This window comes from Nilaparvata lugens, chromosome 3, assembly GCF_014356525.2.
Source record: "Nilaparvata lugens isolate BPH chromosome 3, ASM1435652v1, whole genome shotgun sequence".
Lineage (NCBI taxonomy): Eukaryota > Metazoa > Arthropoda > Insecta > Hemiptera > Delphacidae > Nilaparvata > Nilaparvata lugens.
This window is the reverse complement of record NC_052506.1, coordinates 32,547,703-32,561,130: the sequence shown is the minus strand read 5'-3', so window position 1 is coordinate 32,561,130 and position 13,428 is coordinate 32,547,703. Positions and strand designations below refer to the sequence as shown.

Below are 13,428 nucleotides of genomic sequence, written 5' to 3'. Positions count from 1 at the left end.
TTTATATGTTTTTATGTTGCGCATTTACGGCGAAACCCGGTAATAGATTTTCATGAAATTTGACAGGTATGTTCCTTTTTAAATTGCGCGTCGACGTATATACAAGGTTTTTGGAAATTTTGCATTTCAAGGATAATATAAAAGGAAAAAGGAGCCTTCTTCATACGTCAATATTTGAGTAAAAATCAGACTATAGAATTATTTATCATAAATCAGCTGTCGAGTTGACTATAGATTGCATGCCATGAAGCATGCAATTCAATATCTCAATGTAACTTGGTAAAAAGTTAACAGCTGTGTAGACTATAAATTACATGACTATAAATTGTAGACTATTAAATAGGATGCAAAGAACTTATAACAGCTCGTCTGGGCGCCTAGATTCTGGTTTTCTCGCGCTAAATTCCGGAAAGCGTTATATGATAATTAAATCTTGTGTAAGCATGATCTGATCAAATAAATAGTTAGTGTATCAGTGTGGATGTGCTTATGGTTTGGGACGTCGTTATAACTGCGCGAGGTCTACTGTTCACAGAACTACTAGCAGTTTTGTGAACAGTAGACCTCACGCAGTATTCTCATCCACAAGTACCTGATTGAAACTATAGACCTTATGGAAATACAGCAATAGACTGGCTTCTCCACACATCTGTGTAATCACTTGAATAATTCTTTAAACTGATTTTTACTGTAATATCGGCTTATGGAGGAGGCTCCTTTTTCCTTCCATATTATCCTTGAAATGCAAAATTTCCAAAAACCTTGTACAGTATACATTGACGTCGACGCGCAATTATACTATACTATATACAATACTATACTATACAATACTATACTATACGTCGACGCGCAATTAAAAAAGGAACATACCAGTCAAATTTCATGAAAATCTATTACCGCGTTTCGCCGTAAATTCACAACTTATAACCATTTGAACATTTAAACATTCTAACATGTAAACAGTAAGAGAAATGCCTAACCGTCGAAATGAATCTTAGACCTCACTTCGCTCGGTCAAATATCAAGTTATGATGTTCATTTCTCTTCTTTTCTGATACTTTTTTTAGCAGTCAGTCCAGTAGGAAATTCATAAACTAGAAAAAAACTACTCAAGTTTCATGATATTACATGATAATAAATATTAATATGTTATAACAATAAAATAAATAATAATTTTATTAACACCTTCACTGAGCCCTGATCCTGAAAACGCTAGTACATATTAAACTTACGCATGTATGCATGCATTTTATGGTACACTAGAAGGTTTTTTTCAATATGTACTCAAATGCATATATATAAATATATAGTATATAAGGTATATATATATATATATATATATATATATATATATATATATATATATAATATATATATATATATATATAATGTATATATATTAAAATACCAGTATACTTACATGGATATTTATACATACATTCTAATAATTTGTACTCGTTTGAAAATTTCCTTGCCATGAGTAATGTTGCAGGCTGGTTTTACTAAAAATAAATTGTCTTTGGACAAATGACACTCAATTGAAGATGTCAGTGTGTAGTTGTGTGTGCAAAAGTGTGACTCAGTCAGTAGCAATGGTGGCAGCCAGAACCATATATATATTATGATTTTCACTTACACACACACACACACACACACACACACTTACACAGATATTCTGTAGCCTCTGTGAACAGACTATAGATTTTTATGTTTCTCAAGAATGCTAGATAGTAACTCATATGAGTTAGCAAATAGTAGGAGCTACTTTCATTGATACTTTCACTATAGGTATAATGATAATGAAGTGAAAGCATTGTTTGTTGATATTTTTATTTATGTAATTCGAAAATTCATGAAAAATGTGTACTGTTCATGAGAAATATTACTGGTAAGGTGGATTTTTTTCATTTTTAGAGTTTATTTCACCTTTTCCTTATAATAAATATAACACTTAGTTCAAGCCAAATCCTTTGCACAATCTACACAAAGTTTTCTTGAGCAGACAGGAATTTCACATTGTATGCATTTGTATTGGGTTTTCCTCTCCCTTACTGCCGGACATTTCCCACAAGTCTTGCGTTTTTCCATTCTATCAGTCAGATTTTCTTCAAGTCTTCCTTTTTCGTTGTTCAAGCCAAGGGCCTTACGAATTTCCTCCTTGACATTTCGACGCAGGTGTGGTATTCGAAGTCTTTTCTGTAGATGTGGCTGTGCTAACAATTGAGCAAGCTCCTTTGTAAATTGGAACCTGGTCATCATTTCGCTGCCAGAGTAGCACATGTACAATATGAAAGCGTTCACACTGGCCACACTAATCAACCTATAGAAGACAGCCATAGGCCACCTTCTTGTACGCTTGTTAGATGAGTAGATTGCACACTTCATATCAAGTAAGTCTACTCCTGCTTTCGTCGAATTGTAGAAACACACTATTTCCGGCTTAGACTTTTCTTGATTTATTTCCCTATTGTGATGCATTGTTGACAGCAACAGAACTGCTCTGTTTTTTTTGGGCACCATTGAGACCAGTGTGTAATTATCTTTGAACCCAAACCTGGAAGAGTTTATGGTACGATCACTGCTAGGAAGGAACTCAGTTGGGATAATCTTCTTGTCCTTCTTCAATGTCCCTACATAAGTAAGTCCTCTTTTGTGAAGCTCTTCTTCTACTTCTATACTAGTAAACCAGTTGTCGGCAGTTATATTTCTGTTGGTTTTCTGTATGCTTTTTGTCAGCCGAATAACTGATTGTGTTGGCTTGCTGAGTGTTTGTTCTGATGCAGTAAGCCCAACACCATCACTGTTTTCTCCTGTGTATATGTAAGCATCAAATAAGTAGGAAGTCTTTGCATCTGCAAGACACATAACTTTTATGCCATATTTGTGAGGCTTCTTAGGCATATACATGCGGAAGCCACACCTGCCCCTAAATAAAATCAACATTTTGTCGATTGTGGCATGCTCAGATAGACAGTAACATTTCTTAGAATTTTCAATTACTTTACTGAAGACTTCGGATATGGGAGCTGCTTTATCCAATTTTTTTCGTTCAGCTCTAGTAGCACTGTTATCAAACCGCAGACATCTTAGTAAAACCTCAAACCGTTTGTAAGTCATAGTTGCTAGGAAAAATGGCCTCCCTGTAACATCTTTTGAAAACATTGAAATCATTGTTTCGTTGTTAGATTCCAATACAGATGAAAGCATCAAAAGTCCAACTAAAGCTTTCATCTCAATGCTATCAACATCCCTATATGTACTTTGTTGGTAGTTGCACTCAAACCGTTCCTCACAGATGCTAGTTTGACATTACATAACTTTTATGCCATATTTGTGAGGCTTCTTAGGCATATACATGCGGAAGCCACACCTGCCCTAAATAAAATCAACATTTTGTCGATTGTGGCATGCTCAGATAGACAGTAACATTTCTTAGAATTTTCAATTACTTTACTGAAGACTTCGGATATGGGAGCTGCTTTATCCAATTTTTTTCGTTCAGCTCTAGTAGCACTGTTATCAAACCGCAGACATCTTAGTAAAACCTCAAACCGTTTGTAAGTCATAGTTGCTAGGAAAAATGGCCTCCCTGTAACATCTTTTGAAAACATTGAAATCATTGTTTCGTTGTTAGATTCCAATACAGATGAAAGCATCAAAAGTCCAACTAAAGCTTTCATCTCAATGCTATCAACATCCCTATATGTACTTTTGTTGGTAGTTGCACTCAAACCGTTCCTCACAGATGCTAGTTTGACATTTGTGTTTATAACCATGCATTCAATAATGGATGGGTCAAAAATCAATTCGAAAATTTCTTGTTTTGAAGGTTTGTTACCCGACCTTCTTGACTCAGCTGTGAGTCCTGGTAAACCTCCTCTAATAATATTGTGTGCAGGTGTACGCACACGTTGATTGTTGGGGGATTTGGTAAACCATGGGAATGGTGGTCCAGATTCGTTTTTCTTCAGTCTACCAAATACATAAGGTGGAAGAGATCTGTCTATTGTTGCAGCAGCCTCACAATCATCTACAGCTGATTCAACGTCATCCTCACCCTCATCAAATTCTTCATTTTCTGTGTCTTCCTCTGACGCTACATCATTTTCACACAGAACAAAATCTGGATCAGCATCAGAATCATCCATAACGTCCTCATCCTCTGAACCACTAATATCACTGAGTTCATCATTCAGGAGCCGATTTATCACAGTATAGTTCAAGTCATTGAGAGGAACTACTTTACTCGTGCCTGGCTGTTCCATTACTTCATGAAGAATATTATTGGAATGAGATGAATAAAAATATTGGGTTAGATTCTTGAATATTTCAAACTGAAGTCTAATAGAAAACACTGAAATAGTAACACTGAAAAATATTTATGTGTAGAATATTATTGGAATGAAATGAATAAAAATATTGGGATAGATTCTTGAATATTTCAAACTGAAGTCTAATAGAAAACACTGAAGTTCCACACTATTGGAGCTACCCGGTAAACTGGACCAGACACAATATTGCACAACTGGAGCCACCCGGTATCTCAGACCGTGACTGTTTGTAGAAACTGCCTGTGACAACTGACTGAACAACTCAAACTGAGTGAAATGCTGGAATGTGACAGATAACAATGGTGGGGGAGGCTATTGAGTAGATGGGCTGGCAGTGTTAATCAGTGTGACCACTACAAGAAAAAGAAATTTACTGCTGGTCTCACAGACCGGTGGCTCGGTAAAGCCTAGGTTTCTCTGAACCACGCAGCGTCACTGCGTGATGCGGGATGCGCGATGACGTAATCACACAATCGTCTGCTGCAGCTATGGCTACGGATGTGTTTTCTCTGACTTCACTTCACGCGCGCAGTTCTCTGTGATTCCCGCCAATTCAGCAATGCGTGATCCCTCTGCGCGACGCACTCAAGTCTGGGATCCCAGACTTTTGCGTGGCACGCAGTAGTTGATTGCCAGTAGTCGCCATTCCACGTCCTTCATTCCACCATCTTCTAGTTATAAGACATGTTGTTAACAGTGGCGTATCCAGAAAAAAATCATGGGGGAATCATAACATTGATGTAGGAAGAACCTAAACTTTGGGGGTCACCGAAGGGCGTAGGGGTATTGAATATCCAAAGGTGGGTCCGGGGGCTCTCCCCCGGAAAATGTTGATAATATACCTTCAAATTAGTGCGATTTCCACTGAAAAATAACATTTCATTGAAGGGTTTTTTTTGTTCAAGTTGGCTAATTATTATTTCGATTTCCCTTTGAAAATGTCATAGGGATATGATTTTTTTATTGAATAACAAATAGAATGGAATGGAATTCTACTAATAATTCAATTAAAAAATATATGTTTTAGTAACCTGAATAGGCCTACTCATTTAAGGCTGTTTGGTATACTTTTTTATTATTCAAATTGGATAATCTTTTTCAATATAATTATTGTTAAGATCATTATAATAGTAAGGAAAAGAAGCAACTGAAATTATTAAGTGGTCTAATAAGTGAGTTATGGGTTGTTGAAGTGCTAACTTTCCAGTTCCCGTTCTCTTTCCAGATCATAAACGGTTTCGACTATATTGTTAGAACTTCTCTTGAAAATTCAAAAAATGTATCTTTTCAAACTAAAACATTTTATTCCCCATATCGTTCATAAAAAAGGGGCATTTTTTGTAAATTCAATAACTTGTTTATTTTGACATTAATCGCAAAAACCTATATGAGAACAAAGCCAATGATAAAAACGCATATTAGAACAAATCCAATGGAAAATTCGAAACCGTTTATGATCTGGAAAGAAAACGGAGTTAGCACTTCAACAACCCATAACTCGCTCATTAGACCACTCAAAAATTTCAGTTGCCACTTTTTCTCACTCTTATAATGATCTTAACAATAATTATATTGAGAAAGATTACCCAATTTAAATAGAAATAAGAAGGTGTACCGAACAGCCTTAAGATAGCAAACTGTGATTTCGGCTCAAATCTTTATACAAACTTCAACACCATAGTATAGGCTTAGTTTCAACATGATTCATTCACTATTTTTTCAATGTTCATCTTTTTTCAAATTTCACAATACATCCCCATATCCCCCCTGGATACGACACTGGCTATTATACAGGGTGTTTCAGAAGTAGTGTCGAGAATTTTAGGGTATTGTACCTGGATGCTAGGAGACTACAAATGTCATATTTGAAGTGTCCAAAACTCAGCGGTTATCCTTATAGCTGCCATTTTGTTTTTTCACTTAAAAATTTTTATCTCAAGAACGAAATGTTGTATTGATCTGAAATTGGCATGAATATTTATGCTATAAAGACTCAACTATAAAAAATAAAAAAAAAATTTTTCGTTGAAATTTTTCAAAATGGCGGCCATTTTAAATTTTTGATGGCGAATATCTCGAAAACCGTCCATTTTACAGAAAATTTACAAGAGACAAAAAAGTTAGAAAATTTTTTCACAATTCCAATGATACCTAATTTATTAAGATTGGTCGAAGAATAACAGAGAAATTGATTTTTTTCGTACTGCATGCATGACCACTTTTTACCATTTAAAGATCAATATTACTTTTTTAATTCCAGATGTATTTAAGATGAAGCTTTGAAACTCGGTATGGCTCCATATGGGCAAACAGATGATTTTACAATGGTTTTCAGATGATAATGTTTGTCTTGTAAAAGTATTGTTGTTTCATTAAAAGTAAAGAACCAGATGTAGTGCTTCCTATTTCTTAGTCTCACGTTTCCTAGGTCTTATTTCTATCTTAAATTTCCAGTTTCAATATTTTCTTACGTTGCTTCTACACAAATATTTAATTATTGTAATGGAATTTAGTTCGCTGGAGTACACCGATATTCACTTCATGTATGGAGCAGCTCTTGGCAATGCGACCGAAGCAAGAAGAATGTATGCAGCTGCATTTCCAAACCGCCGTCTCCCTTCCGACAAGGTGTTCACAAGAACTCACAATCGGCTGAGAGAAGTTGGTTCATTTGAACGGAACAGGGTAATTGCTGGTAGGCCTCGAGCAGTTCGAAATGTTGCTTTTGAAGAGGAAGTATTGCAGAAATTCGATTTCAATCCTAGAACGAGTACGAGAGCAGTTGCAAAGCAAATCAATTCAAGTGCTTCTTCTGTGTGGCGTGTACTAAACAAGGAAAGACTTCACCCCTTCCGCTTTCAAAAAGTTCACTCATTGGTTGAACGCGACTATGAGCCAAGAGTAAACTGTGCCCGTTGGTTTCTTCAGCAAGACATTATCCAACCAAATTTTCTAGAAAATGTGTTATTTACCGATGAGTCCAGCTTTACAAGAGAAGGAATCTTCAACTCTCGCAACAGTCACGTCTGGGCCTTAGACAATCCTCATGAGGTCAAAGTGCGTGGTTATCAGCATAGATTTTCGCTGAATGTTTGGACGGGTATCTTAGGTAATCGCGTGATTGGACCATACATTCTTCCTAATCGTCTGAATTCTCCCACGTACATTACTTTTTTTAAAGACATACTACCAGAACTTTTGGAAGATGTGCCTCTTGCAAACAGATATAATATTTGGTTTCACATGATGGTGCCCCTGCTCATTTCGGAATGTTGTTACGGACTTTCTGAACATGACCTATCGTCAGCGGTGGATTGGGCGGGGTGGACCAGTACCGTGGCCCGCACGTTCACCTGACCTCAACCCTTTAGATTTTTTTTTCTGGGGCCATATGAAAGACCTTGTTTACAGCACGCCAGTAGAAAACGAAGAAGACCTTGTGGAAAGCATGGAACTTATTACGAAGGCTTGGTGCTGCTCCTAGCATTCAGAGTACAAATCCAGGAATTGACCCAAATAAGATTGCTAGCAGAATAGTCTCTCTTTCCAAAGTACCAGCACATAAAGACCATACAAGAGAGGTTCAGCGGAATCTGAAAGAGATAGTGAAGCAAACCCAGCCCTTTCTGCCTTATCAGCACGTTTCACAGTTGATGAAATCAATATAGCTTTATCTAAGACCAAAACAGGGAAAGCAGCTGGAATAGATGGCATGTTCCCAGAGTTTCTGAGAGGGTGTGGAATTGAAGTAAGGAAGTGGCTTGCAGATTTCTTTTCAAATATTCTTGAAACTGGGATATTACCAACTGTTTTTAAGAAAACAAAAATTGTTGCCATATTGAAGCCTGGTAAAGATCCAAATGATGCTAGCAGTTACAGACCAATCGCCCTCCTAAGTGTAACATATAAGGTATTGGAGAGGTTGCTGTATAACAGAATTGAGCCAACAATCACTTCAGTTATCCCCCCAGAGCAAGCTGGTTTCAGACAAAAACGTAGCTGTGCAGATCAAGTCATGGCCCTAACCACAAACATAGAATGTGGTTTTCAGAAGAGTCTCAAAACATCTGCAGTTTTCATAGACCTATCATCTGCCTATGATACTGTCTGGAGAAAGGGACTCCTGTACAAATTAATCAAAACTATCCCCTGCATGAAAATCTATAACTTGGTAAGCAGCATGCTATCAGCAAGAGTATTCTCAGTGCATATGGGTGGCAAGGAGAGCAGAATGAGGCAGCTCCACAATGGTCTTCCTCAGGGATCGGTCCTCTCCCCATTGTTCTTCAATCTGTACATAAGTGACCTGCCACAGACGAATGCAAGGAAATTCATCTATGCTGATGATATTGCTTTGACTGTGCAGAGTAAGAGTATGAATGCGGCAGAGGACAAACTAACAGCTGACCTTACAGATCTGCAGGAGTACTTTCGAAAATGGAGATTGTGTCCAAACTTATCAAAGACAGAGGCCTCATGTTTCCACCTAAATAATAAGGAGGCAGGTACTGCTCTGAATATTACACTTGATGGGAGAGTACTGAGACACAATTTTACTCCTAAGTACTTAGGAATTACACTTGACAGGTCGCTCACATACAGATGCCACACTCAAAAGCTGAGAGCAAAATTGCATACAAGAAACAACATATTGCAAAAACTTGTTGGCTCATCTTGGGGTGCCTCAGCAGACACAATGAGAACAGCTGGTTTGGCCCTGGTATATTCAGTTGCAGAATACTGTGCTCCAGTATGGATGAACAGTGCTCACACCAAGCAGATAGATACAGCTTTGAACTCAACTATGAGGATGATCTCAGGCACTGTCAAGTCAACTCCTAGAGAGTGGCTCCCTGTGTTGAGTAATATTCCACCACCACAACTGAGACGTCATAAAGCTCTTAAAAGCTTGTTTGCTGAAATAAATAAAAATCAGACCCTGCCCATCCATAAAGACCTTAAAAATATGCCAAGACAGCGGCTTAAATCCAGGAATGCTCCATGCAATTCCGTGGACTCCAACTTTGACTTATCCAATGCCTGGAGAGAACATTGGCATAATTTTGCTGAGAATGGCAGTGCCTGGAATTTGGATCCAACCATAAGACCAGCAGGATTTGAACTGCCACGAAGAACATGGACTCGGTGAACCGAATGCGCACTGGCCATGGAAGATGTGGAGGTCTGATGTATAAATGGGGCTTTGCTGACACTGCTGTATGTGAATGTGGCGCTGAGACACAGACAATGAATCATTTAATGTTAGAATGTCCAATTTTCAAATTTAATGGAAACCTTGACGAGGTGCATCAAGCAACACCAAATTTCATCCAATGGCTTGATGCACTGATTTTAAATGTGTGACTTCTACTTTGTAAATAAAATGATGTGATGTACTCGATCTCATACGATATAATAAAAAAAACCTTGTGGCAAGAGTGGTTGCTGCAGCAGGTGCCATTCAAGATGATGAAAATGCTTTTATAGCAGTTCGACGGTCCATGATTGAAAGGTGCAGACTGTGTAATCAAGTTGAAGGACGGCATTTTGAGCAATTGCTGCATTAGTATCAGTGAACCGATTTGAGTGAAATTAATATTTTTCAATGTAAAATAAAATTTGGAGGAAAGTTATTCTTGTATATTTCTGTAATAAGAACGGTTTTCATGAAATTATAAAAAAAAATTAATATTGATCTTTAAATGGTGAAAAGTGGTCATGCATGCAGTACGAAAAAAATCATTTCTCTGTTATTCTTCAACCAATCTTAATAAATTAGGTATCATTGGAATTGTGAAAAAATGTTCTAACTTTTTTGTCTCTTGTAAATTTTCTGTAAAATGGACGGTTTTCGAGATATTCGCCATCAAAAATTTAAAATGGCCGCCATTTTGAAAAATTTCAACGAAAAATTTTTTTTCTATTTTTTATAGTTGAGTCTTTATAGCATAAATATTCATGCCAAATTTCAGATCAATACAACATTTCGTTCTTGAGATAAAAATTTTTAAGTGAAAAAAACAAAATGGCAGCTATAAGGATAACCGCTGAGTTTTGGACACTTCAAATATGACATTTGTAGTCTCCTAGCATCCAGGTACAATACCCTAAAATTCTCGACACTACTTCTGAAACACCCTGTATAATGCAACTGTAACTATGTAATCCAATGTTGCATTGAATCCATTACCATTGTTGATACACACCAATCCAAACAACCAAATCAGCCATTAGCCGTTTTCACACCGATATCTTGCCAACACAACAGGACAGAACAGAATTTACTCTGATGAACAATATTAGTATTAGAGGAAGCTGTGGTTTATAACCGCGCAAGGTTTACTATTCACAGAACAGTTCCTCATAAAACAAAATGTGTTGTAAGCCTAAAATATTCCCTAAACTTGGTTTCATTACCAGATCTAATGTATACCTGGAAATCAAAATTGTAAGAAACCCTTCTTCCTCTCTGTCAATTATAAGTTCAAAGGGTTTTCATTTACAAAATTCATTAGTAGATTCTCTTCATTATACTCTTCGTCCAGCATGTGTCTATGACTGAAAATTTAATCGCACACTGCCAGGTTGGTGCCAGAGAAAACATCCGCTGTTTTTAACACACACGCGTGGTTCCCGCGCATCACTGATGACGGATCACGCAATAACGCTGCGTGGTTCAGATAAACCTAAGCTTAAAGGTGTTAAATGCAATGAAAGTGGAACGAGCTCTAATGTGTCTCCAAATTTATTTTTAATCTTGGTAAACAGATCTTAAAATTAGCATTGCATTATGTTGATGATGATTATTATTATTATTATAAAAATAATGATATTGAATGTTGATTGTCGAAATGGAAACATGGGTCTGATTTCTGATTACAAAGTTTCTTCCTTTAATTGACATCCAATGAATTGCGTGTGTTTTCTGTGTGAGTTTACCAAGGCTAATTGAATGGAACAATATGCCCACAACCCAGATGTTACACCGTTACAGTTTTCTGTTTGGGGGCATTAAGCATTGGGGAGTCCGATGGTAGCAAGCATTCAAGAGAGACATCAGTGTTTAATTTAAGTCGGGCTTAGGCCACAAACTTAAGTTCAGTCATAAATTTGTCAAAATATTTTACATTAAGTTTTTTCTAGCAGCTCCTTTAAGTTTAAGATTAAAGAAGAAGAAGGAGTAACATATGAGAGGAATAAGTATTAGTGGATCATGAAGGAGGTGAAGGACGAAGTGCGGAAGGGGGGAGAGCGAGATGGAGTAGGGTTTTGTGCGCTTTCTACAATCTGGCAAAGGAACTACTCGATTATGCGTGAACAGTATGTCCTATTCCGCTGGCCTTCTGTTGTATTCTGTGACAATATGTAATAGAACAGAACAATTTAGGCTGAAGTTAACCATGAACAAGAGAAGTTGAGAAGCAGAGAAAAACAAGTCCAGTTCACACTGATTGTAATTAATTTTAGCAATATGTAGGGAGAGTGGGGAGGAATGGGACATTTTTCACATTTTAATTTTTTTGCTCACTGTGAAATTAGTTGAAACAATTTTAACTACACAAATCTCAAGTATAAACCTTAGCCTAGAGTTGGTGATTTATTCAAGTAAATTGTATTTCACACTCATCTATTATATTGCATTTAATAAAGCCATGTCAAGTGTCCCATTCCTCCTAGTGAGCAGGAGGAATGGGACATGGAACAGGAGGTTTGGGACAAAAATTTAAAACACCATAATCATAGCACTACAAATTTAATGCTATACTTGAAATGTTTAATATTCAAATTGCAACTATAATACCTTTAAGGTTTAAATTTATAATTAATAATATTAATATTAATATTTCATTCTTGTTTTCAATGTGAAATATTCAAATTTAACCCTTTCCAGCCCAACCTGAGAGAATCATGTTGAAAAAATTTTTTCACTGTGTATTTCGTTTATTTAGAGCTCTAATAACGTAAAAATAATGTTTTCTGGTTCAAAATATTTTTATTACGTCATAATTAAACAATGATCACAATAATCATCATTGGGCTGAAATGGTATGATAAGTCATAAATCCTTCTCCGATAACAAGAAATTGATATAATACAATAATTATCAGTTGATAGAAGACAATTATGTAATTGGAACACATTATGTTAAGTTCCGTAGATTAATCCTTATTTCCATAAGTAAATATTGAATTATTCCACACTTTATTGTCACTTGAATTTGAAAAATAATGTTTTATTTGACAGGTCATTCCACTCTTTTGTCAGTAAACTGTATCAAGAAGAGTGATGGTATTAGAACCCCCTTTCTATTGTTATATAATGTGAATTGACCATCACTTGAAACTTAGGCCGGTATTACACGGTAATATTTCTATTATCATATTTGATAATATGAAACGAGATTAGAATACGCAATCATATTTTCATCTTTTTTCATATGATCAACTATTATAATAGAACTATTACCGGGTAATACCGGCCTTAGGTCATTATATCCATATACAATCTTACATGAATTATATTTATTAGGTTCAGTTTCTAGAATCATGGATGATAAAAGTGATGTATAATATTGTCATATAGATAAAAACGCATAAAAATAGATGAAACAAATAGAAAAGCCAAAGAAAAATTTCACTTTTTCTGGTGGAAAGAGAGGAAACAGTTTCTCTTCTGGTTTAGACAGAAAAAAAGTCCACATTTCTGACACATCATTTGTGTGTATTGCGTGATACAGTTTTTGCATCGAAGTTTTTCATTTGTAGGTATTGGCCAGTGGTCTACTCCATCGAATCGAACATCATCGGTCGGTCTTGGGGTGATTTTGTATTTTTTGGCTGGTGCTTTGTACACTGGAGCATCATTTGAAGGTCGTCCTCGCTTCTTCAATTTGTCTTGCCCACAAGACAGGAGAGCATGGGCAACACTTGTTTTGAAGTCAAGTAGTGGAACTACCTTTGTGGTCGACTGCAATTGTTTGTGATGCCGGCGGTATAGCAACCATGAATTTACTACACAAATGTCGATAAGATGAAACACTATCCTCAAGTAGTATCGCTTCACTCTATGTTTATTCCTGTAGAGCTCCACTAACATA

At 36.4% G+C, this 13,428-nt stretch overlaps 2 protein-coding genes across 2 annotated transcripts in view; one reads left to right on the top strand and one right to left on the bottom strand.

The window, feature by feature from the left end:
* The window catches only part of LOC111044988 (solute carrier family 35 member E2A), a 116,847-nt gene that overhangs the window by 82,213 nt on the left and 21,206 nt on the right, over positions 1-13,428 (top strand). The window lies entirely within an intron of this gene.
* LOC111044984 (piggyBac transposable element-derived protein 4-like) lies at positions 1,957-4,265 on the bottom strand. Its single transcript, XM_039422768.1, has 2 exons — positions 3,839-4,265; positions 1,957-3,140 (listed from the first exon to the last, which is right to left on the bottom strand). Exons 1-2 carry the CDS (start codon positions 4,263-4,265, stop codon positions 1,957-1,959), a joined length of 1,611 nt encoding a protein of 536 aa, XP_039278702.1.

Bases quoted from the DNA above. Each gene is read 5' to 3' on its own strand.
- LOC111044984 (XM_039422768.1), bottom strand. From the start codon at position 4,265: ATGGAACAGCCAGGCACGAGTAAAGTAGTTCCTCTCAATGACTTGAAC. The intron at 3,141-3,838 runs GTAACAAACCTT...AAGATGTTACAG, and splicing joins AGCTGAGTCAAGAAGGTCGG to GGAGGCCATTTTTCCTAGCA.